This window comes from Alosa alosa, chromosome 14 (assembly GCF_017589495.1).
Source record: "Alosa alosa isolate M-15738 ecotype Scorff River chromosome 14, AALO_Geno_1.1, whole genome shotgun sequence".
Taxonomy (NCBI): domain Eukaryota; kingdom Metazoa; phylum Chordata; class Actinopteri; order Clupeiformes; family Clupeidae; genus Alosa; species Alosa alosa.
Window position 1 is genome coordinate 13,924,444 of NC_063202.1, and position 27,237 is coordinate 13,951,680.

At 43.9% G+C, this 27,237-nt stretch overlaps 1 protein-coding gene across 1 annotated transcript in view; it reads left to right on the forward strand.

The window, feature by feature from the left end:
- The window catches only part of htr4 (5-hydroxytryptamine receptor 4), a 117,869-nt gene that overhangs the window by 62,458 nt on the left and 28,174 nt on the right, over positions 1 to 27,237 (forward strand). The window contains 3 exon segments of the mRNA XM_048263744.1: positions 6,638 to 6,791; positions 12,101 to 12,283; positions 12,286 to 12,674. Of these exon segments, the coding sequence (XP_048119701.1) occupies positions 6,638 to 6,791; positions 12,101 to 12,283; positions 12,286 to 12,674 (726 nt within the window).

The window sequence follows — 27,237 nt, forward strand, 5'->3', positions numbered from 1 at the left end:
ATATATATATATATTAGGGCTGTCAAAATAACTGATTAATTTTGATTAATTAATTTGAGAAAAAATAACTGATTAAAAAAATTTGTGCAGATTAATCGATTCCGTATGACCTTTGACCCCGAGCCATTCTAGTCAGTAAAAATTAGACTGTAAAATGAAGGAGAGAGAAGAACACGTGCTGCCTGGATCATTGATTGGAACATTTACTTTTAAAAAATGGCCTGATGGTGTTGATTAAAAATAAAGTGTTGAAAATAAAGTCCTCTGCAATGTCTGCAGCAAGGAATTTGCATATCACCGGAGTTCATCAACTCTATAGTTGCACATCAATGCAAAGAAATAAGTGTTGACATTGAGGGGAGTGTTAATTAATTTTCATTGTGTCCCCTATGTTATATCTGTGTCCTGAAATGCCTTGTATGTAAAAAAAACTTCTTCCCGAAGCACATTTGAATTTATTTCCTCAGCATATTAGGTCATATCATAGATTATTATGGCAATTATATGAACAGTGAAAATAATAATAAAAGAGTTTTTGAACTTTAATGTCACTAATGCTGATTATTCCATGATTTATTTGAATTTAAATATTTAAAATACCTTCACAGCAAAAATTATATATGCGATTAATTTAGATTAATTTATCACAGAGTATGTAATTAATTCGATTTTTTTATTTATCACAGAGTATGTAATTAATTATTTTTTAATCGATTGACAGCCCTAATATATATATATATATATATATATATATATATATATATATATATATATATATATATATATATATATATATATATATATATATATGTGTGTGTTTTTTGAATAACTTTTTGTGTGTTCCTTAGAAGCTCCTAATTAACTGACCAGAGGTGTAGCGTAATGTTGAAGTGTGCAGTGGCTAGTCCAGTAACAAAGTGCACTGTTAGTCCATGTTGCAGCACTTTGTACCTGAGGCAGTGGTTGTGAATTTGGTGCTATGGTGGTGTTTGTCATGGACACAGCACCCTCTTCTCCTCTCCACCTCTCTCCTCTTCTCCTCTTCTCCTTTCCTCTCACCTTTCCTCCTATCCCGAATGTCCGCCCACCTCTTGGCCTCTTTAGCCTCTCACCTCTCCTCTCTCCTCTTCTCCTCTCTCCTCTCTCCTCCTCTCTCCTCTAACTCTCTTCTCTTCTTTTCTCACCTCTAACCCTCTCCTCTCACCTATAACTCTGGCCTCTCTCCCTCTCATATAACTCTCCTTATTATCTCTTGTGATGTTCTCTCCTTCTCTGCTCTCCCCGTCTCTGTGTGTGTGTGTGTGTGTGTGTGTGTCTTCACACTTATGTTTGTGTCCCCTGGGCAGTCTCTTAGTGCATGAACTGTGTTAAGTTTGTGTGTGAAGGGCACACATGCCCTCCTCCTCTGTGTGTGTGTGTGTGTGTGTGTGTGTGTGTGTGTGTGTGTGTGTGTGTGTGTGTGTGTGTGTGTGTGTTTGTGCATTTGGTGTGTGTGAGACCGAGAGAGAGAGAGCGAGATTGTGTGTATGAGGGGGTAATATTTTCTGTAGTGAGTATCAGAGGTCACTGTAATCATTACAGTATCTAATAACGTCTGTCCCTCCTCCACATGAGAATCTTCTTCAAGTAAATGACATACAGTAGACACACACAGTCAGTACTTTTGGTGGAAGTTTGCATTTTCAAAACCTCTGCAGCCAAACACATCCATTCCTCCAACGAGCATGAACCCAGCTGTAGAGCTGGTGCTCCATCACTCCCAACTCTCTCTTTCTTCAGAGGAATACTGCTAAATCTCTCTGTGCTAGACTGGCTGACTGTCCCTCTCAAATTCACACCTGTTTCAGTGGCACCGGTGACCTCCGTCTGTTCCCTCTAACCCCCTCCTGAGCGTAAATGTTTTACCATGGACACAACCTTTGCATTTCTTTATGACTTCTGCAAGTGTGTGTGTGTGTGTGTGTGTGTGTGTGTGTGTGTGTTTGTGTGTGTGCATTTGGTGTGTGTGAGACCGAGAGAGAGAGAGCGAGATTGTGTGTATGAGGGGGTAATATTTTCTGTAGTGAGTATCAGAGGTCACTGTAATCATTACAGTATCTAATAACGTCTGTCCCTCCTCCACATGAGAATCTTCTTCAAGTAAATGACATACAGTAGACACACACAGTCAGTACTTTTGGTGGAAGTTTGCATTTTCAAAACCTCTGCAGCCAAACACATCCATTCCTCCAACGAGCATGAACCCAGCTGTAGAGCTGGTGCTCCATCACTCCCAACTCTCTCTTTCTTCAGAGGAATACTGCTAAATCTCTCTGTGCTAGACTGGCTGACTGTCCCTCTCAAATTCACACCTGTTTCAGTGGCACCGGTGACCTCCGTCTGTTCCCTCTAACCCCCTCCTGAGCATAAATGTTTTACCATGGACACAACCTTTGCATTTCTTTATGACTTCTGCAAGTGTGTGTGTGTGTGTGTGTGTGTGTGTGTGTTTGTGTGTGTTTAGAACACTGTACATGTTCCACTTCAGTGGCAGGCTTTTTTAAACTGCTGTTTATGTAACCTAAAATAACCCCTGCAGGCACTCTCCATGAGATGACAGAGTTATGCCATATGCATGCTATCATGCCATCTGCCTGTCATAAACCATGTTGTTATCACTCTATCAGGCTATCAGCCAATCAGATACAGGGATACTGGACCATGTTCTCTCATACTGGCCAATCTCACCATATTGTGTTGCTATACAGGCTGAATCCCCAAACATCTAGCGTTTTTTTTATGGTTGTGGTTGTGTTATTGTGGTTGACAAATAGTGTACACAAAAAAATATTTAACCTTTATTTTACCAGGAATTGATTGAGATTCAGAATATCTTTTTCAAGGGAGTCCTGGCCAAGACAGCAGCATAATAGTTCCATATTAAAATATACAGTGTAAAACAGACATAAAACAGAAAACAGAAAAAGACAGTATGCAATTTAACATCATCTCAACATGATCACCAGCTGCGCTCAGTAACAGCACATGTGCACTTACTGTAGTACTCAAATAGTCCTTTATCCTAGTTTTAAACTGTGTCATTGTTGGTAGGCAGTCTAATTTAAAATGATTCTGCAATTTATACCAGGATGAGGGTGCAAAAACAGAAAAGGCACTTTCACCAAGGACAGTTTCAAAGACGGTTTCTTTCCCTATCAAGCCACAGGCACTCAGAATGACCGCAAAGTAGAAGTAAAACTGTTTAACAAAGAGAAGGAAAACTCAAGGTGCCTCACTTAACTATAGTGAACAGGGCAATATATCAACTGTCAATCGCTACCTTATGCAGCGAAGATAAAAGCTATAAGATGAATTGATTTAATTGCAGTCATAGCATAGTTGTGACTCTAGGAAAGATGAAAGAAACTGACAATACGTGTGAAATAATGCCAGAGGCCAATGCATACATATTACTCTCTTGATCTATAGACTTTCATTCTAAACTCTTATATGCACTATTTGCTACGCCTGCAAAATAACCAGGGAGGGTAAATTAAAAATATTTATGTACAAAACCATAATAGCAGAAAAGAAGTATGAAGGGCAATTCCGCGCAAAGCTGTCACATCCATAACGGCAACACAATGCCATGGTATTTAGTTGCTGTTATGGATGTGACAGTTTTGCGTGGAATTGCCCTGAATCAGGACTAAGGTTGCAAAGGCTGCGTAGCGTGGCGTGGCATGGGCGCGGCAAACCCAAAGTGTCCAAAGTTCGCGTTCCCCACCAGCATGACGTAACGAGGCTCTTTTCAAAGGGCAGAACCCCAATCGCACTGCAGGCAGTTAAGCGTCCCTTGTCCACGGGACTGTCTGAAACAAACCAGGACACAGAACAGAGCAAAACGGAAACTGATACACACACACACACACACACACACACACACACACACACACACACACACACACACACACACACAGGGACGTAACACTGGACACACACACAGCAATGCTGCAACAACACACGGCTACAGTGGTTGGGAACATACACACACGGTAATACTGCTGTCAAGTCAACACCACACATACAGCACAAACGCAACCATGAATCTACTGCCTGGCACAGTGGTCTAGCACCTTTTGTCTCGGTCTACCACCTTCCTCCCCCGAAGACGTCCTTTAATTTTTCAAATTTTCAAATTAGGCTTTCGGTTCAAGCCCCTGCAAGATCCTAAGGTCTTTTCACAGACCCTGACTTGTGTGTCGGGTGAAACCCGGCGTGGCAGTGTGCGGCACAGCGTAACGTATACCAGAGTGATGTGAGCAGGGCGGACGCGGCAGGTTAGACATGACCGCAGGGCTCCGACTGAGACAATAACATGTGCAGCCAGACGGCAGGGCAGGGAGAAATGGTAATGAGCAGAGAGGACCTGGTGTTTGTGTTTTGAATGTGATGAGGTCCTCACGGAAGACCTGCGTGTTCACACACACACACACACACACACACACACACACACACACACACACACAGAGGAAGGAGAGGGGAGTGAGAGAGAAGAGAGAGGGATAGGACAGAGAGGAGAGAAAAAGAGAGGAAAGATGGAGAGAAAGAGAGAAGTGAGTGACAAAAGAGAAAACAGAGTGGGAACGAATGACGATGAGATGAACTGGATGATGAGAAAGAGAGAGACGTAATCAGAAGTTCAGCTTGTTTAAAAGAGAGAGAGATGTAATCAGAGGTGAAGCATGGCACAGATGTTGATGTGGAGGAGACTGTTGCATTCTGTCGCTGAGATCTCTGTTTCTCCCAGTTTCTCTCAGCCTTTAAATGTCCCCTGTATGTCTTGTTTTTAAACACAAACAACATAAACACAGAACAACACAACAAAGCCTCAGTTTACTCAAGTCAGGGCCGAGATTTGTTTAAAAGCAGCAGAGCAGAGAAAAACAAAAACATTAATGGGTTTCAAAGGAATATTCCTACACACACACACACACACACACACACACACACACACACACACCCTGACTCACAGAGAGAGAGAGAGAGAGAGAGGGAGACTAATGCATTTGTTAGTGCAACCTTTTCATAATTCCAATTCCAGATCCATAACTGTCCAAAGACACAATCATTCTTGCTCTGAAAAGATTGACTCCAACATGAAGAATGTTGAAGGCAGAAACAGACTCTGGTGGTAAATACATGAGAGACATGGTCCTGCTCTTTCCACAGAGCCGTGCTCTCACAGGTCAGACACTCCACTGGTGATCTGAACACTCCACTGGTGATCTGATCTCAGTGGATTTGCTCTGGCCTGTATTGTATTCTTGTGGAGGGCTGTGTGTGTTTGTGTGTATGTGTAGGATGCAATTGATACGATATGATCCAGCAGCTGTCAGTGCCACCCACACATCCTCCAGACCACCATGCCGGCTCTGTACATCTGTGCCACGCTGCACCTGCATCCGCCATCTTACCCGCCCCCGACCCCAACAGCTCTGCTCGTGCTCTGGGTTCGGCCCCTGCAGCCTGGCGGCCACTGATGCTCTTCCAGCCAGGCTGTCCTGAAGCAGACAATACACGGAGTACGGAAGTACCATGCAGAACTAGAAATAAAATACTTTTTGTCTATTTTTGCGAATGTCCGGATGTTCATCGAATATTGTGAAGGCTAATTATTTCAGCAGTTCCCGCTTCAGTTGCATGTCCATTGTTGATCGGCTGTTAAGGTTTTCTCTAGTGTTTGAGGAAAGTTGACACTAGATGACATGGTATAGCATTAGTACCTAAAGGGATTCACCCTGCTAGTTCTAAAAACTGATTAATTCTGCTAGTTCTAAAAACTGATTCATCCTGCTTGTTCTAAGACTGATTCATCCTGCTAGTTCTAAAGGGATTCATCGTGCTAGTCTTGGTTTTTGAGGTGGTTCCCAGTAAACTCATCATAGAGGCAGTAGTACCTGGAGGAGGGGAGGAGGGCCAAGAGCAACACAGTGTGAAAAGATCCTCCCTTATTGGCTATACACAGCTTGGCTGCACACTTTCTCTAGGGCAACAGGAAGTGGGTGAAATGTGTGTGTGTGGAAGAGACTAGTTGGCACTATTGTGTTAGGGTCAGGAATATTCAGCAGTGCGTGTTTGTGTGTGTGTGTGTGTGTGTGTGTGTGTGTGTGTGTGTGTGTGTGAGAGAGAGAGAGAGAGAGAGAGAGAGAGAGAGAGAGAGAGAGAGAGAGCACATGCATTCCTGCACATGGCTCTTTGAATGACAGATCTGGGTCAGTGGAGATAGAGGGAGAGAGAGAGGGAGACAGAGAAAAAGAGAAAGAAAGGCCCTATTTGGACTGAAAAATTGTGTGTTCATGCCATTATCTCTCTCTCTCCTTCTTCTCTTTCTCTCTCTTTCACACACACACACACACACACACACACACACACACACACACACACACACACACAGTTTTTATAGTGGAACAGTTCTGGTTCAGCAGAAAGTTTGACAACCTGCCATTTTGCAATAGTTTGACATTTTCTTACACACTTCTGCAATAGTTTGACATTTTCTTACAAGTATGTACCTTTGTATATCTCTGACTGCAAGGTGTGTTCATGTGTCCTAGGTCATAGTTCATAATAAGATCTTGTTTCCCTCCTACTGTAGGTACTATGCTATCTGCTGCCAGCCACTGGTCTACAGGAACAAGATGACGCCCTTGCGTGTGGCACTGATGATCGGGGGATGCTGGGTAATCCCCACCGTCATCTCTTTCCTACCCATAATGCAAGGCTGGAACAGCATCGGAATACATGATCTGGTTAGTCACACACACTCTATCTCTCACTCTCTTTCTCTTTCACACACACACACAGACACTCACACACACACACACACACACACACACACACACACACACACACACATATATATATATATATATATAGATATATATATATATATAGATATATATATATATATAAAGACACATGTACACACGCACACTCTTACACACACAGGAGAGACAGGACCTGGTGATTGACACACACAAGAAAACACACACACAACCTGAGTGACGTCATGAGGGAACTGGCTGCAAGGCTCTGGATGAAGGCCGCACTCCATGAATTTCCTTGCATAATGCTGTTTACTTCCTGCGTTCCGTGACAGGTTTTTCTGTTTCTTCTTCTTCTTCTTCTTCTTCTTTTGTTATTTTTTTTATCTCTAATCTTTGCATGGAGCTCAGTGACAGAGAACAGATGTCTTATTTATTTACTAATGCATTCTCTGTGAAAAGAGTCCAACGATTCACTGGCGTTTCCCGGAGAGGGAGGAAGAGCTTGTTTAGGAGGGAGAGCTCCTCTAATTCGCATGGAACACTGAAGTGTGTGGGCCACATTGCACATAGCTTTGAGAAATGGACTGAGGTTACACCAGGTGGCCACAGAAACGATTCACAGAAGTTCTGTGTGAGCTACCTGTGGGCTCACCACTGATTCAACCCAGGGAGCAAAGAGGAAGAAACGTTAGATTCATTCTCTCACAGGCACGAGAAGAGACACACACACACACACACACACACGCGCCTGCCCAAACACACACACACACACACACACACACATACACACACAGTCACACTCAGACACAAACACACTCACACAAACATACACAAGCGGCCAAAGGCATGATGGATCCAAGATAAAAGTTGAAGACAGCGAAGGTTGTTATATTGTCATCAGAAAGCCTTTTTCAAGAATGTAATTTTTCCTAAGCTGAAACCAAGCAATCTGTTGTTCCCTTGGCAGAAGCCATTTGTTATTCCCTTGGCAGAAAGCATTTAGTTCCTGTGTGCCATTTTCTGATATGGATCTTTATTTAATATTCTTCTGAGCTTGTTTGGTACCGATCACAGAGGGTAAAGTTATGTATCTCACCACCAAACCTCAGCGGGACACAGAGCAAATAGGAATCTAATGAGCCAACTCTGACGGCTTGTTTTGTGGCATGGCATTATGATTTTATTTATGATTGGCATTGCAAAGGCCACAGTAAGGGGACAGTTTTTGGTATTTAAAGTTTGAGCTCCGTCTTTGTCTGTCTCTTCTAATCATGCCCGCCGCCAGTCCTTGAGTATTATGCAAATGCTGTCTCATGCTGTCTCTCTTCTCATGCAAATGGTTGTCTATTTCTGACTGCCAAATAAATGACTCAACGTAGAAGTCGGTGTCCATCAATTCAGAAAAGCTGTCTGCCTAACTGTTGCGCGCTCTCCAAGGGACTCATTAGCAGCATTGATAACATGCAAACACTGAGGCCTTGTTATCAGGGTAATACACTCACCACCACACACACACACACACACACACACACACACACACACACACACACACACACACATACACACACACAGACACTGTCATGGTTCCCCGCTGCTGTCGATTGTCCTCGGCTGGAGTTGGCACAGTGTCATCGTCTGATGATGGTTGGTGGAGTGGGCAATGGGCATGGTGCCACTCCGCACTCCGGTGCTGATTAATGGCCTATATCGAACCACGGCACATTGTCGCCCAACACAAGCTTGTCCGATCGATTGTGTTGGCAAACTAGGCAGACCTTGTGAGGACAACAAAAAAAACGCAGACTTTTCTGAACCAGGAAATGAGAGAAGTTGAGAGCAGCACGCCTCTGCTGGCTAAGCACTTTCCTAAGTCTACAGTATAGACTGTATCTATCTATCTATCTATCTATCTATCTATCTAAGCCCGTACCCCACCAGGCACCCTACTGTCATAGCCGAGCTGAAAGCTTAATGACACAGACAACACAGAACATGAGTGTATAGTAAAGCTAAATGATTCATTTCAGAATACAAATGTAAAATAAAGAGAAAGATAGTCACTGCCAGGTCACAAAGAGCAATCATCACAGGTCTGTGGCTGAGAGGCACCGTTTCATGCTTCACATGAGAATTCATAATCAGATGACCACTTTAATGATAATTACCATCCAGGTGCAGCGCCGTTACACCTTTTATCATAAGCACACACACACACACACACACACACACACACACACACACACACACACACACACACACACACACACACACATGCTATTGAGAGAAGGTCATAAAATATGAGATGGCATTACAGTGTTTAATTAATAAGAGCGGAAGGTCTGAATGTTAATTAATCCTGAGAGTTCTGCCAGAGTTTATAAATGGAACTTCAGTTGAGTACAGGCACGTGCAGAGAAGGGGGGCCACAGGGGCTCTAGCACCTGCCCTTTTGCCCCTTTGATGTCCAAGTGCCCTTTTGACAAGACCCGTTTTTTACTTTTTCAAATTTTTAATACTTCCGCTAGTTCCAACGTGAATATTCGCTAAAATGTCTCATTAATAGTTTGTGAAATTAGAAATTTACAAAAATACAATTTTCTGTGTTGAATTGAAATGCCTTGCGGCCACCAATCCGTGACGTCATACATTCAGTGAACTCTCAGAAGGTGCACGCAGGCACAGTGCTGCAGGAGACTTTTGGGAGCCCGGTAAGGTCACTTGGCAGTTAACCTATCTGGACATGCAATAGTATTCAGCTTAGAGATAGAGAATAAAATGTTTAAAGTTGTTTCATGTTTAATGAAGTAGGCTATCAAACCCGTTTTAACCATGTCATGGTCCATCCATTTCAATAACCTGGCAGCTTCAAAAAATCTAAGGCTGAACGTTCATAACATATTCTGTTTAGGTTACTATGTTATAGTAGCTTAGGTTAGTAGACCTAGTTCATAAAACAGAGTAGGCAAACCTTTTCTAAATCGTCATAAGCCGACGACATAGGCTACTGTAGTTGTTTAACTAACCCAACTCCACACGTCGTTTTCTGTTTACAGTAGGCTACATTACGCGTAATTTCACTCAGTGGCCACACGCACAGCACGTGAACCTGCAAGACACCAGCTTGCTAATGGTGGTAGTTCACTGTGATAAACATTAAAATTATAGCCTGACAAGCCAGACTAGGCAATAACATATTTGCTGCCGCTAGGGTCCGTCTAGATTTCTAGGCTATTAAAATTAGCTTTGAATTTAATCAATAAGATGTAGCCTTATAGCCTATGATCTCTGAGTAGACAGTAGCCTAATGAAAACTGAAAAGACCTATCTGTCTGTGCCCTGGCTACAGTAGGCCTACAGTACATGCACTCCTATTGAATTTTCAGAACCAAGGAGAGAAATGAGAAAATGTGTTACAGCTCTGTCTGCTATTTACACCCATTCTTCTTGATACATAATGAATAAATATGAAAATGTATAAAATGTTTATCAGTACATTAGACTACTTTGCAAATTGCTAAACCATATAATAGCCTGTCCCACCATCATCATTGAAATAGCATAATGCTAGAATTTAAATGCAAAAAAAAAAAAAATGTCCAGCTTAGGTTCAGATGATTAAAGCTTTATAGGCTAGGGAATGTAAAACTTAAGTTCCAGTTTACACCATATTCTCTATTGGGTTGTAATCAAAAGTTTTAAATAAAGTTAACACGTTTTCTGAAAATTTTGTTCCATGTGCCCTTTTTTTAAATTTGACCCCCTGCCCCTTCAAAGGTCTCTGCACGCCCCTGGTTGAGTATGTGTGCGTGTGTGTGTGTGTGTGTGTGTATGTGTGTGTTTGAAGTTTGTGGGGTTGAATGCCAAGTGCGGACTTGCAGCAAAAACAATAAATTCCTTTTAAGCAGCCTGAAATTGATAAGTCAAATTTGACACATTAATCGATCAGCTAAACATTAAGTAGGCTAATTAGTAGCCTGTTGTTATAATGTAGACCGGTGAACATCATTCTGTAAGGGCTTTCCTCCCCATGTTTGTGTGCACCATGGGTCCATGGATCATCTTCCTCCAACCGTTCCTTGTCTGTTCACCTGTTTGTAAGAACTGTAGGCTAGAGCCTATCAGACACTATTTGGACTATCTGACATGATTGAATATTTGGCCATTTTGCATCCATCAAATTCAGAATGAATTAGCCCATGTGATGTGATATGCAACATAGACTACTTGCCATTCAAATGCAACAATGTTGAGTCCAACCTGTCCTTATCATATGCATTGATGTGCTGTGCTATGTTTGACTTCAAAGCAACATGCAATAGTGCTCCAGGCTTTGTTGTGGCATGTAATAGCAACAGCAGTATTTGACATTATAAGTACAAACCAGCTCTCAAAATACCGGCAACCAACCGGGAAAAATTCCCAAACTTCCCGAGGAACAGTCTATGTAACTGGTGTGTGAACTTTTGCAGAAAGACCACCCTAGGTTCACCCTAAATGGCTGTTCCTCACTATCAGATTGGCCCAAAATAAATTGTAGGGCATTTTTATTTGTTGTCCTAGATCCTTGTGCCCTTTTGACACTTCAGTGTTGGGCCTCATGCGCCACTGAGCAAAGAGATTGTCTATGTCTGAACAGCTGCTTCCTCATCCCAGTGCCGCTCCACAACAGCCATCCTCCGCTTCATTAACTCGGGCCGCATGCCGTGTTTAGATAGCTTGTGTGTGTGTGTGTGTTTAGATAGCTTGTGTGTGTGTGTGTGTGTGTATTTAGATAGCTTGTCGTGTCTATACATCCATGTAAATACACTGTGTCCAGAGCACAAGAGTCTGCGTCAACACACCCGTGTTTACAGAGGTATTTGCATCGGAGTGTTGGATCAGAGCTCATACAGTATCAATGGCTCTCTTGTTAAGGATATGTAAGTGTTTTACACATTCGTCAAATATTTTACAAGTGCAGAGAGTGTTAAAATGTAAACAGTATAAAACACACACAATCTTTCCGTATTATGGGTTATCCCGGGAGCACGATGTGAATTTCCTTGTGCTGCTGGCAAGTGACTTCCCATATAGACCAAGGTTCTCAATGTCACAAACAACTGTTTTGTAATTAGAACATATCATAATGCATCACAACCAAAAATGTTACTTGTATTTGTTATTTTAGTGTCTGTTATTCATAGTTTTGTATTTATTTCATACTATTTTTACAATTATCATATTTACTGTAAAGTGTTATTGATACATGTGTGTCCTGTTTGTGTGTGTGTGTGGGTGACCCTGCGAGGCAGATTGAGGAGCGGCAAAACATGGGCAACAACAGCACGGCCTGCGTGTTCATGGTGAATAAGCCGTACGCGCTAACCTGCTCGGTGGTGGCCTTCTACATCCCGCTGGGCCTCATGGTGCTGGCCTACCAGCGCATCTATGTGACGCCGGCACCTTGACCAGATCGGCGCCCACAAAGGGGCGGGCCCCGCCCTAGCCCTCTGGCTCAGGTGGGCCGCACGACAGTGCCGTCCACCAGCGCAACCACCGCATGCGCACGGAGACCAAGGCGGCCAAGACTCTCTGCATCATTATGGGATGCTTCTGCCTGTGCTGGGCGCCGTTCTTCATCACGAACGTGGTGGACCCGTTCATCGACTACACGGTGCCTGAGAAGCTGTGGTCGGCCTGCCTGTGGCTGGGCTACATCAACTCCATGCTCAACCCCATCCTGTACGCCTTCCTCAACAAGTCCTTCCGTCGTGCCTTCCTCATCATCCTGTGCTGCGGCCAGAAGCGCTACCGCAGACCATCGCTACTTGGACCCCGCACTCCCTGCACCGCCACGCAGATCAACGGGTCCACGCACATGCTCAAGTAAGTCATGCACACACACACACACACACACACACACGCACACGCACACACACTCATACAGACGTGTATACAGACATACACACACACACTCATACAGACAAGCATACAGATACGCAAACAAACACACACACACACACACATACACACTCATAAACCTGCATACATACACACACATGCTTACAGACAAGCACACACAAACACATAGGCACACACACACAGGGCCAGATGTACTAATGCTTTTGCGCCCATTTCAGGCGTATTTGTTTCGCAATGTGCGTGTAAAATCATTGCGAGGTATGTACAAACAGGCCACAATGATGTAAAAGCGCAAACTGCCTGTCGCGGGAGCTGAAAGTGGCAGATTGCGATTGTCATGTCATGCATATGCATTCATGGGAGGATCCAGGGGAAAGTGGGAGTTTAGCGTAAAAAGATGGGAGGGAAGAGTAAAGAGCCTAGTTATGTATTCCGGCGGTATGTACAAAGACTGCTCCTGAAAGTGCACGCCTATTCTATAGCCTAAATACTTCCGCCTTGTAAAACAGGTGTTAATCCACATTGCAGTTCAATGCGTCAATAAGAGAACCTTTCAAAGACAACAGAATCGCTATTTAGAACACCAGTTTTGTGGTGAAAGTATTTGTACTACCAAAAGCAACCTTAATTTTCGTTGGCCTTTCGCATGTCTTACTTTCACTTTCCGTCATTCACTTAAACTTTCCTACTTGCTAGATTTGACCAATCTTCCATAGCCCTCGTGCACAAGTAGTTTGAGTAGAACTACTGATCTTCATTATCTCCCCTGCTTGTTGACATCTTATCATGTATGGTATTATTTCATGATCGCTAAACGTTTGATTCTTTTTTTAATGTTGTCATCAGTTAACTTCATTCAACTTTAGCTTGTAGGCTTATTCAGTTGTGGGCGTTAAGAATTGCGTTTATGGGCGGAGAAGGGCAGAGAAAAGGCGCAGTTTACACTAAGGATTGAACGATTGATAAATACGACGGAAACTTGGGTCTGACAGCGCTCGCAATCTGCGGTGTGTCCATGGCGCTGATAACGCTACGTTCGCAAATGTACATACATCTGGCCCACAGACTCATACAGACAGGCACACACACACACACACACACACACACACACAAAACACACACACACAGACACACAGACACACAAACACCCAGAAGTGCAAACAGGACAATAACCTTGTCTGTCATACACACACACACATTAATATACACACAGACACACACACACACACACACACACACACACACACATTTTACACATTAACATATGGGTTAATTCAGACGTTGCAACACAGTCATATAGTGAGAGACCAAAGAGGTATGCCTGCAAGACACCATCCTAGACCATGACACCATTTCAGTTCCCAATATCATGCTCTACTGGAGCACCTTCATTATATTGGTTCCATTAGCAACATCCATTGGTTCCATTATCAACATCCCATCATGACAAGAAAGAATCATTATGTCCTCTAAAGCAGCCTACAGTATACCTCCGAACTACACTTTACATGCTACTTTAATAGAAATCCTTTTAATAACCTTTATCATAATCATTGGTAATTTAAAAAATGCTGTCGTAACTTACATACTCACTTACATAAGCTTACACACTCTTATACACACTTATTCCAAAGCATGATAATCCTATTAAGTGAAAGGATGTCATTATGTTTTAGAGTATTAAAAAAATGTGTGCGTGTGTTGTTATTTTAGAGGGTACTTGCAGGTCATTATGCTACCTATTCTTGAGTTGCCATGGAGAAGAAGCCGATGATTTCACAGTAATGGAGCTGATGTCAGTAATAAGTATCTGGACAGCCGATCTGTATCATCCACTTGCTTCTGCACGTGTATCGGCAGAGGAAATGTAGGATAGAGTAGAGTCCTTGAACTGTGGAGTGTGTCCTCTCAGGAGACAATCCCTCTGGACACATAGGGAATCCAAGCACTACATATTTACATTGCACAACTGCATCCATATAAGTATAGTATAAGTATATATACTCTTTTGATTCTGTGAGGGAAATTTAGTCTCTGCATTTATCCCAATCCGTGAATTAGTGAAACACACTCAGCACACAGTGTACACACAGTGAGGTGAAGCACACCGGCTGCCTGCATCAACAGCGGCGCTTGGGGAGCAGTGAGTGTTAGGTGCCTTGCTCAAGGGCACTTCAGCCGTTCCTACTGGTCGGGGTTCGACCCGGTAACCCTCCGGTTACAAGTCCGAAGTGCTAACCAGTAGGCCACGGCTGCCCATACCACACAACGATGCACTACTCATACAACTGTTTAGCATATCTTACAATTGTATAGTTATATCACACGACTGGTGAAACAGGCTGACTACCTACTTTCATACATGTAAATGTGATAAAGTTTTACCACAGTGGTGTTTGGAGTTATGGTCATGAATGCAGGATCTTGCTCATCTACCTCATACTTCCTTTCTGGTTGGCATCCTAGCATATTGCTGCCTGCTAGTCTTAGCCAGTATCACAGCAACAGAGGTAGAAACCAATTTAGGCAACAGAGAAATGGCCATTTTACAGGGTAAATGTAATTTGTGAATCCGATAGTAAATCCAGGTAATGTGAGTCGTTAGGTAAATTCATTTTACAAAGCACAAAAGCAATCATTGTATCCAACCATCATCGCTTATTCAATTCAGTAAGTCAGATACACAGGATTATGTTGTTGTACCCTGTTGATTATATTGTTGTTTGTTGATATTTCTTCATTTTCTTTTCTCCCTTTATTAGTTACTCAGATATAAATATAGATAAATAGTTTTTGTTTGTTTGTCTGGTACACAATCTGCTCAGTATGTATCAACCTCCCTCCTGACGCCTTACGAGACGTGTTAGTAAGAGATGCTAGCACCTGTAGTTTTTAGCTCCCTTGCTAGCACACTCGCCTCCCAATCCGAGGTGCTGCAAGTTGCAGATTCGAATCCAGGCAGGTGCAGGGTGGTCGGTCAAACACAACGCAGTTACATTGCAATTCATTGGGAGAGAGTCTTAAACTCTAACTCAACACTAGTTTGAAATCTGTGGGATCTGAGGAGGTCAGTGTGAGTAGTGTGTGTGTGTTCTGCCCCTGAGGAGGTCATGTGAGTAGTGTGTGTGTGTATGTATTCTGCTCGTGAGGGAAGTGTAAATATGGATTAGCTGGGTTTCAGTGTGCTTGGAGTCTCTCTCTCTGTGCCATCTAAAACACAAGGCAAGGCAAGGCAGGTTTATTTATAGAGCAACATCCACACACATTGGTAATGCAAAGTTCAGAAGCTTGGGTTCACCACTGCTGCTCTGACCAACAAGGCTCCATCATTCTGGATTAAGAGGCGAGGAGAATTGGCCTTCACTGGGAGTGTGTGTTGCCCCTGGGGTCACACTCTTTACTCTGCACCTGTGGTGGTGTGTGTTCAAGTACAGCTCATCAGTGCGTCTGGGTTCATGTCAGCTCATCTCCTTGTCCTGGAGCGACTGCATCATCGGACTTGACCTTTGGGAAAGCTGACTCCAGTGACCCCCAATAGCCTCGATCCTGCAGCCTTCATCGATTTTGAGCGCTTCTTCCTCCCTGTTTCTGGGAAAACACACACACACACACACACACACACACACACACACACATGTGCGCGCACATACACACACACATCCTTCATCTGGTGGAGACTTTTCTTTGTCCTCGTGCTGATGCAACTGCACGTGTCCACAGCATGAGACACTTGTGCCACTCGCAGTCTGTGTGTGTGTGTCTGTGCATGTTTGTATCTGTGTGTATGTGCCCTGTACTGTATTTGTGTTTGCATACGTGTGTGTGTGTGTGTGTGTGTGTGCCTTACCTTATAACTTGTGGTACAGTATAGGGGTGGGCGATATGGACAAAAAATAATATCTCTATTTTTTGTGATTTTGACGATAACGATAATTAGTCGATATCCTTTAAAAAAAAAAAGTTTTGTTAAAGTCTAAGTTACTTTACCGCTAATTATTTATGAATAGCATCATTACAATAATAACCAATAAACCTGTGACTTTTTAACCAAATCAACCAATGCATTGTCACTCTATGACACATTTCCAATTCTGCCCCCACTTGGGTGTGTGGCAATGACATGGTCTAGCCAGCTACAGTACATTAGAGAAGATGAATAGGCCTAACAGTTTCCCAAGAGAAAGTCTGAGGCTGAAGTTCCTTTCAAACCTTTACATAGGATTCACTGTAAAACTAAGCAGACCAACAGAGTACATATCAGTTATTTCCTTCTATGTTTTGTTTAAGAGCACTAGCATTCCAAGAGGCTAGCATTTCAAGTTACAGAATAGAAACTAATGAGTTAGCTTATGGCTAATGGATATGAGAAATCCCATAGAGATGCTAACGGTTAGCATAATCGGTAAACGTAGATATTTACAGCGAACTTCAGTCCATTTACAAGAGAGTTACTTGAGAATAGTTCTTTGTTTACAACTGACTATTAAAATACTCAAAGGCTAATGTTTTCTCTCCATATAATACCGTGTAGGAAAAAACGTGACTGTCTCATCAATGCTACTTGAACAGATACTTGACAAAAGTAGCCGCATAAAATCCCAAGTAGGCTACTCTCGCTGCACAAAATAAACAGGCGTGCGTGGGACAACGTTGTGACCCACTAGTGATCACGTGACACTTGCTCTGCTGCAGCCAGGGGCTTCTCCCGCATACACCTCCTGGGAGTCTTCAATGCGTGATTTCGAGTGTTTTTCCCCATAAGTAATTTAAATACTCGATAATGTCAAATTGCACATTGTTAAAACAACAATCACGATATTATCGCAGACGATATATATCGCCCACCCCTATTACAGTAGCTATATACTGTATTCCCAGCCAGCTCCCACAAGCTGCTGTCTGGCTTAAGGGCTCTGCACGTACAGTAGACACCAACATGAGTGTGGCGCACTCCGCTTTCCACATTTAATGACATTAGATTCCGTTGTTTCTAATGTAACCCCGCACACTACTGCCACACCTTGTCGCTGCCACATTTTACATTACGATTCAGTTCTATTTTTGCCAGTACCGCTCAATAAAATCCATTATTTATGGAATGCTTGCCCCCAGTGAGGTGCCTGCCGTGCTTTGTTTTGGTCTGCTAATCTTAGAAGAGTTAAGTCTGCTGATCTTAGAAGAGCTGGGTCTGCTGATCTTAGAGAGCTGGGTTTACTGATCGTAGAAGAGTTGGGTCTGCTGATCTTAAAGGAACTGTGTTTACTGATCTTAGAGGAGTTGGGTCTGCTGATCTTAGAAGAGTTGGGTCTGCTGATCTTAGAAGAGTTGGGTTTGCTGATCTTAGAGGAACTGCGTTTACTGAGCTGAGGGAGAGCTTACATTCCCATGAGACACTGGTTCAGACGGAGGGAGGGGGCTTAAAAAAGGCTTGGCAGATACTGGAACTGTGATTGATTGTGTGATTACCCAACACACAGGCATTCCAGTAGACCCCTGAGCTCTTACAAAAAAATGCGGTCAGTGTGGGAGAGTAGGAGAGAGGAGCAGGGAAGAAAGAGACAGAGAAAGAGAGAGAGGGGGAGAGAGAGAGAGAGAGAGAGGGGGAAGAGAGAGAGAGACAGAGAGAGCGAGAGAGAGAGAAGGATGCAAGGATGCAAAAATCTTGAATGATAGGACCAGTCAACGAGAGATAGACAGAGATGGAGAATCTTGGAGATGGAGAGACGTCATTGGATAGATTCAAAATGCATTAAGAGGGATTAAGAGCTAAAAAGCAATAGAGCAGGAGGCACTGATTGATGTATATGTAGTATGGTGGCATTCCTTCACTGCTGTTCCCAGCACAGTTGACCCCTCATGAGGTCATCTTCTCCGCCTTTTCTCATATACTGCTGCTGTTCTTGGCACAGTTGACCCCTCATAAGGTCATCCTCTCAGCTGCTGCTCATATACCACTGCTGTCACAGTAAGCGCTGCAAAGAAAAGAATGATGGGGGGTCTCTCTCTCTATTTCTCATCATACACACACTCACACACGCCTCACTGCTCAACATGCCTCTATAGCGATCACAGCTAATGTAAACAAACACACACACACATTTAATTAATTTATTTGGGATGACCAATACTGATTACAACAACACAGCATTCCAAATATTAATAAAGAGCCCATTTGTGTCTTACACAGCAACACAAACACTGTGCAAGTGCTTACAGCTTTACAGGTAAATCAGGATAAATACATATTATCAGGGGTAGAGATGGCACCGCCTTCTCCATACATGCAGACTGCCTATGATGGCTGACACAGAGCAGTATTTGGCTATTTGCTTAGATTTTGTCTTGTTAAGTCCAGCAATTTGCAATCCTCTAACACAGAGTCTATGAACATGTCCAAGGCTACCATAAATAAGTACAACCATTTTTGTGCTATAACCACCTACTGAAAGAGCATGAGTTAATGGCTGGTATTTAAAAAAAAAAATCTGAGAAACACAGGTCCATGTACATGTCAAAGCAACAACCCACTTCCAGAATCACAAGATTTTTTAAAAGATCATCAACAACAACAATGTCAGGAGTGTTTGGAGAGTCTCTGAGAACACTTTCTACACTTTCTTCACACACACACACAAACACACACACACACACACACACACACACACACACACACACACACACACACACAAACACACACACACACACACACACACACACACACACACACACACACACACACACACACACACACACACACACACACACACACACACACACCTTTTGTCCTGCACTGTCTCTCCTATTGCTGTGTCCCCCCCACCTCCCTGCACCCTGTAGTCCTCTCTTGCTTTCTCTTCAGGCTGTTTATCTCTCAATCTCTATGTACAATTTTCTATCTCAGAATCTCTCCATGTTTATCTTTCCCTCACATAATCAGCCATTTGACATATCTCTACATATTTTCCTTTCCTCTCAGTCTTTCTCTTGCTCTCTCTTTCTCTCTCTCCCTCCCCCCAGATGAATTCTGAGCTGAAGTCCTGTCGTCCCGTTAAACAAACTCCTTCTCACAGAGGGACATCTGTGTTGCCCGAAGGACTTATAATCTGTGTGTGTTTCTTACACAAAACATCCATCGATCACAACCAGCTCTGCCAGAGCACAGACTGACTGTTGAGTGGCTTATATAAGCACAGTCATTGGCTGTACTGTGTTGTTGCTATCATTATGGGATAGAATGGGAAGGTTGTGATCTCCACCCAGAGACTCATGGGGAAACATGTATAGAATTGAGCATTTAGTGAGCAGTGACTGTACATCCACAGGCTCTCCATCTCCATCTCCATCTCCTCTGTCTCTGTCAGGGTGTTGGTGAACTAGATGGAAACAAGAGGCATGGCTCACACAAGCTCAGTCATGTGGGAGAACCAGACAGTAGTGCATCTGCGAATAAAAATGCCTTTTGGACTTCTCTCTCTCCCTCTTCACCTCTTTTCACTTCTTCTCTCTTCTCCTCTCTTCTCTTCTATTTTCCTCTCCTCTTCTCTTCTCTTTTCTATCTCTATCTCTTCTCCTCTCTTCTCTTGTCTTCTCTTCTCTATCTCTCGTCTGGCTCTTGTCTTTAATTTCATCTTCAAAATCCTTTTTGCATGGGTCACAGCACTTTGAGAATACATAACTAACACATTTGCTTTCACATGTACATAATGATTACGCCTTATGTAAAGGACACACTCTAATGTTATTGTAGTAGTATGCATCATCCACTCTGTTTTGTCCATAGTTGGACTCAGGAGGCTTGATTCTGAAAGAGTCGATATCTACACTGCCGTTTCCAGCGTACAGATGCTCAGATGGAGAGAGAGGGGGGGAGAAGAAGGAGGAGAGGGATGGAGAAAGGGATTGAGAGGGACAGAGAGAGAGAGGGGGGGAGAAGAAGGAGGAGAGGGATGGAGAAAGGGATTGAGAGGGACAGAGAGAGAGAGGGGGGGAGAAGAAGGAGGAGAGGGATGGAGAAAGGGATTGAGAGGGACAGAGAGAGAGAGGGGGGGAGAAGAAGGAGGAGAGGGATGGAGAAAGGGATTGAGAGGGACAGAGAGAGAGAGGGGGGGAGAAGAAGGAGGAGAGGGATGGAGAAAGGGATTGAGAGGGACAGAGAGAGAGAGGGGGGGAGAAGAAGGAGGAGAGGGATGGAGAAAGGGATTGAGAGGGACAGAGAGAGAGAGGGGGGGAGAAGAAGGAGGAGAGGGATGGAGAAAGGGATTGAGAGGGACAGAGAGAGAGAGGGGGGGAGAAGAAGGAGGAGAGGGATGGAGAAAGGGATTGAGAGGGACAGAGAGAGAGAGGGGGGGAGAAGAAGGAGGAGAGGGATGGAGAAAGGGATTGAGAGGGACAGAGAGAGAGAGGGGGGGAGAAGAAGGAGGAGAGGGATGGAGAAAGGGATTGAGAGGGACAGAGAGAGAGAGGGGGGGAGAAGAAGGAGGAGAGGGATGGAGAAAGGGATTGAGAGGGACAGAGAGAGAGAGGGGGGGAGAAGAAGGAGGAGAGGGATGGAGAAAGGGATTGAGAGGGACAGAGAGAGAGAGGGGGGGAGAAGAAGGAGGAGAGGGATGGAGAAAGGGATTGAGAGGGACAGAGAGAGAGAGGGGGGGAGAAGAAGGAGGAGAGGGATGGAGAAAGGGATTGAGAGGGACAGAGAGAGAGAGGGGGGGAGAAGAAGGAGGAGAGGGATGGAGAAAGGGATTGAGAGGGACAGAGAGAGAGAGGGGGGGAGAAGAAGGAGGAGAGGGATGGAGAAAGGGATTGAGAGGGACAGAGAGAGAGAGGGGGGGAGAAGAAGGAGGAGAGGGATGGAGAATGCATCATCCACTCTGTTTTGTCCATAGTTGGACTCAGGAGGCTTGATTCTGAAAGAGTCGATATCTACACTGCCGTTTCCAGCGACAGATGCTCAGATAATAAGTCATTAACAAACCCTCCAGTTTCCATGGGACTGAAATTCAATGAGAGTCCAAATGTGCATGCGTCCAAATGTGCACACACACAAACACACAAACACACACACATACGCACATACACACACACTTGCAGTCTCTCTCTCTCTCTCTCTCTCTCACTCTGTCACACAAACACAAGCACACACACACACACATAAACAACCTGGTCCAAAGCCTCAGAGAGTGAAGACATCATCACAGCTATATATAATACATGATTTGTTTTCTTACATTATTCATCATAGCATTATTTGTTTATTTATTTACTTGTTTTCTGTTATTGACTGTTCTTTCATGCACCACTCGTTTCTGACATTTCAGAGAAGGAGCAGTGTTTAGGGACAGAGACTGAAAGAGAGAACAGAGTCCTCTTTTATAATAAGGACATCCCAATATCGTTCCTTAAATCTTTCCTGACCCACTGGCCGGTGGCAGTCCCACATGAGTTTGTGTGTGTGTGTGTGTGTGTGTGTGTGCGTGCGTGCGTGCGTGTGTCTGCGTGTGTGTGTGCATGTTGGTGTGCGTCTGCGTGTGTGTGTGTGTGTGTGTGTGTGTGCACTGTATGTCAGATTGTGTCCACACTCTGAGTGCGAGTGTGAGAACCCAGTGTCCAGAAGAGCTCTGTGGAGACAAGAACAGATCTTCTGAAGAGATGTGTCTTGGGGGTGTGGAAAGGAGGGAGAGAAGGATGGAGAGAGGGATAGAGGGATAGAGGGAGGGAGAGGGCGAGTGATTGAGAGGGACAGAGAGAGAGAGGGGGGGAGAAGAAGGAGGAGAGGGATGGAGAAAGGGATTGAGAGGGACAGAAAGGGGGTTTGAGTGGGTGATGCACAGGAGAGTGTAGAGGAAGACTGTGACTGACCAAACGAGCCCTGCAGATAATAAATACAAAGGAAATGGGCTCTCTGTCACTCCACTTTAAACAGACTCCTATCACACTCCTAATGCCATCTGCTGATGATGCGGCTCCTGCCTCCTCTTAGCTTGTACAAAGGAGTGGACGGAACTGCAAGCTTGTGGATTTAGCTCCCAGGAGGCACACATACTGATTAGTATGAGCTGCACTTACTTCATGCTCCCCTTGAGTCTTTTTGGTATCTGCTGAAGAGAATACATGGACACATGGCCACAGCTGAGGGGGTCCAGTCAGTTGCAGCAGAAGCTCTTGGGATGTGCTCTACCGTATGGGGTGAGAAGAAGAGCTGGAGTCAGTGTTGCATTACAGGAGAAATGTCCAGCAAGTGTCTTTCACGTCTGAGGAAATGCTTGCCCCCGAAACGTTACGGATTAAAAGAATAGGTTTGCTTGGGAGCAATTGGTGTGCGGGCTTTTCTTTATAATGTTGCATTACAACCAATGCAGGATGCCAGAATGCCTTTTAGTCGTCACTCACTGCTCTGGGACTGTACTACATAAATAGATTTACCTTACCTTACCTGTGCCAAATGTCGTACTACAAAGGTAAACAAACAAACAGCGAAACCATGCGAAAAAGATAATGTTTATGATTTCTACATAGTACACACTCAAGCTTAACTGTCTGTGTCTGTGGGCTTTGCTCTTTTTGGCTCTTTTGGAAGAGTTTGTTGTTTCTGTCTTTCAGTAAATGAAGTACCAGTAACTATGCAGAGTGACGCAATGCGCAGATGGATCATGTGCGTATAAGTACCTCACAGTGCAGCTCTCTACAGAGTAGTGTGCTCAGAAAACAAGTAGGCTTGTGGAGTAGACCTGGGCCCTGGGCCATGGCTTTTCTCCAGCAGTATAACGATTAGCAGCAAGAGTAAATAGGCTAACCCACCCTGGCCTGGAAGGCAGGAGGAGGAAATGGGTGTGTTTATTGTTTGTAGTTGTGGCTTTATGGATTAAACATCTCGGCTGTGGTGTTACACAAAACCCTCTCCTGCGCTGAGAAAGCCAGACGGGTTTTCGGATGGACACATGAAAATGTTTGTGTCTGTTCAAAGTCCGTACTTGCCGCAAGTCTCCTGTAAACTTGTAAACATGGCATGATGATTGAGAGGCGGTAAACAAAAGGCATCTCCCACACCACACCACACCACCACACCTCTCACTCTGTCTCTCTATCCCTCTCTCTCTCTCTCTTTCTCTCATCACTCTTCCTCTCCCACCATGTGCCTCTTGACCTGGGTTCCTCTCGGCCAACAGCAATCTGGAAACGCTTTCAAATGGTGCGCCTGTTGGTTCTCTAATCCTGGAGTAAACAGTCCAGCTGGGCTGGGAGAGGGGGATAGAGAGAGAGACAGATAGAGGGAGGGACAGGGAGAGAGAAAGAGAGATGGAGAGGAAGGGACAGAGAGGGAGAGAGAGAGGGACAGGGAGAGAGAGAGAGAGAGATGGAGAGGAAGGGACAGAGAGGGAGAGAGAGAGGGACAGAGAGAGGGAGGGACAGGGAGAGAGAGAGAGAGAGAGAGAGAGCTGGAGAAGAAGGGACAGAGAGGGAGAGAGAAAGAGGGACAGAGAGGGAGGGACAGAGAGAGAGATGGAGAGGAAGGGACAGAGAGGGAGAGAGACAGAAGGGGAGAGGGAGAGAGAGAGAGGGACAGGGTCTTGGAGCAGCTGCGGTGGCAGCCGGTGGGCTGGCAGTGGAGCATCCAGGGCAGGGAGGCGGGAAAGCGAGTTAAGGGGGATTGGGAACAACTAGCCAGGCGGCAATGACCACTAAACACTCTAGACCTGTTTCTCTTTTACAGACAAACACAGACACACAAACACACACACACACACACACACACACACACACACACACACACGGCTCAGGGATGTGCATTTTGGTAGATTTTGGCAACTGTTGACTCATGAAATCCTGGCAGTTTAAATGTCTTAAATTATGCATGACATCACTTTATTGATACGATTGCACCAGCAGCTTCACAAGTGCCCACAGTCAAACTAAAATACATTTCTTGATATTCAGGTAATTAACAGGCATGTCACATTTTAGCATATTAGTGAAATATCAATATCAATAATTAAGCACTAATGATTTACTAAAATGTCATTGGCTGAATGAATGCAGCGCTGGCCTCCACTGAGAACTGTGAGTGGAGATGGAACCGGAGATGGTGCGGGGAGAACTGAATGTAGAACAGTAGCTCACAACGATATACAGCAAACTAAATGAAGTGTCACAGGCACTGTAGCCACAATACTCCTATTTCATAACCTCCCTCCAGATTACGTGTCAGCTAAACTGTTTTATAGCCTAATTCTTGAAAGGGGTGTGCTGCATGAACATTGACTGTTCAACTGTTAATATGTTGATATGTGCCTATATGTTGATATGTATATACTGTTGTCTCTATTGTACAGTATGTGTCTTTATTACTATTGTATACTGAATGTTTTACTACTACATGTCTATGTGTATTACTACATGTCTATTGTTGAATGTATAGAGTTTGACACCTACCGACGTCAAATTCCTTGTATACTGTATGTAAGTATACTTGGCCAATAAAACTGATTCTGATTCTGATTCTGATACAGACAGAGGGTTAGGAAGCTGGGAAGGATAAGGTAAAAAGGTGGGTTTTGAGCATACTGTAGACTTAAAAACAAAGATGGAGAGACAGGTTTAAGTGCAGCATCATCAGAGGCATTGGGGCAAATTGGGGTGGCATGTATTAATTTATGTTCAGCTTACATGAGTTAGTGTCCAGGGAAGTTTGGCCTTCAGCTGCTTATCTGATCAATCATAAGTTTGGGAGTCTGGGAAGTTCCGCGCCGTCTTCTGCAGTCAATCTCCTAACGTGTTGGTGATTGGATGATCATGAGGAGGAGTCAGGTTCTGATGAGAGCCCCGTGTCTTGTGTTTCATTAAAAATAAATGCCTTTACACCAGTCAAGTGCAGCCCCTTCAACTTCACAGCACACTCACACACACACACACACACACATGCAGGTATCGTCGGGTGTTTGATAAAGAGATTACACCCCAGTCAGGGCTGATTTGATCATAGCCGCTGTTGAGAGGGGAAGTAAACAACAGCATTAGCTGGGCTGTAATTTGGATGTGATGTAATTTGGATCCTGGTGGCATTAGCTCATTGTCGCCAGGGTGCTAATTATGTATTTAATAGGGCTGTCAAAATAACTGATTAATTTCGATGAATTAATTTGAGAAAAAATAACTGATTAAAAAAATGAGTGCAGATTAATTGATTCCATATGACCTTTGACCCCGAGCCGTTCTAGTCAGTAAAAATCAGACTTTAAAATGAAGGAGAGAGAAGAACACGTGCTGCTTGGATCATTGATTGGAACATTTACTTTTAAAAAACGGCCTGATGGTGTTGATAAAAAATAGTGTTGAAAATAAAGTCCGCTGCAATGTCTGCAGCAAGGAATTTGCATATCACCGGAGTTCATCAACTCTATAGTCGCACATCAATGCAAAGAAATAAGTGTTGACATTGAGGGGAGTATTAATTTATTTTCATTGTGTCCCCTAGGTTATATCTGTGGCCTGAAATGTCTTGTATGTAAAAAAAACTTTTTCCCGAAGCACTTTATTTTGAATTTATTTGAATTTGAAGCACTTTGAATTTATTTCCTGAGCATATTTGGTCATATCATAGATTATTATGGCAATTATTACAGTGAAAATAATATTACAGTGAAAATAATAATAAAAGAGTTTTTGAACTTTAATGTCACTAATGCTGATTATTCAATGATTCATTTGAATTTAAATATTTAAAATACTTTCACAGCAAAAATTATATATGCGATTCATTTAGATTAATTAATCACAGAGTATGTAATTAATTAGATTAATTTTTTTAATCGATTGACAGCCCTAGTATTTAATCATATCATTAGGCCAGAGGCGTTTAATAAACCAGGGCCGTGCTGGGAATGGCGGCAGTGTTGATCACCACGCTGCTGATCACCACACACACACACACACACACACACACACACACACACACACACACACACACACACACACACACACACACGTGCTCTTGCAAGTGGAGGAGGGTGACTCACTCAGCAGGAAGTAGCATCTCTTCTCTTCCCTCCTCTCCTGCCTCCTCTGTCCTCCTCTTCGTCCAGTGGGGTCCGGTGCTCCACACGCGGAGGAGGAGGCATAGACTCATGTGGCAGCCAGACGTAGCCGGTTCCCGAATCGAAACATGCCCTGTGCCAGCCTCTCTCATCAGTCTCGTCCACTATCGACTGTGCCAACCAACCCTCCGTCGTCTCCCAAACCCCTGCTCACCCCACACCTCAGCAGCCTGCCCTGTGTGTATGTGTCTGTGTTTGTGTCTGTGTGTGTCTGTCTGTCTCTCTGTCTGTCTGTGTGTGTGTGTCTGTGTGTGTCTGTGTGTGTGTGTGTGTAGCTGGCATGGTTGCAGTGTGTTTGCCTGACCTGGTGTACATGGAGGGAGACTGAGCCCCGTGTTCCTGTCTTCAGGCAGAGCAATTAATGCAGTTTGGTCTTTGTAAACAAACATGAGTCAGGAGTCATGACTCATCAAGCCACAGTTGGCCAAAAGCATACCTAA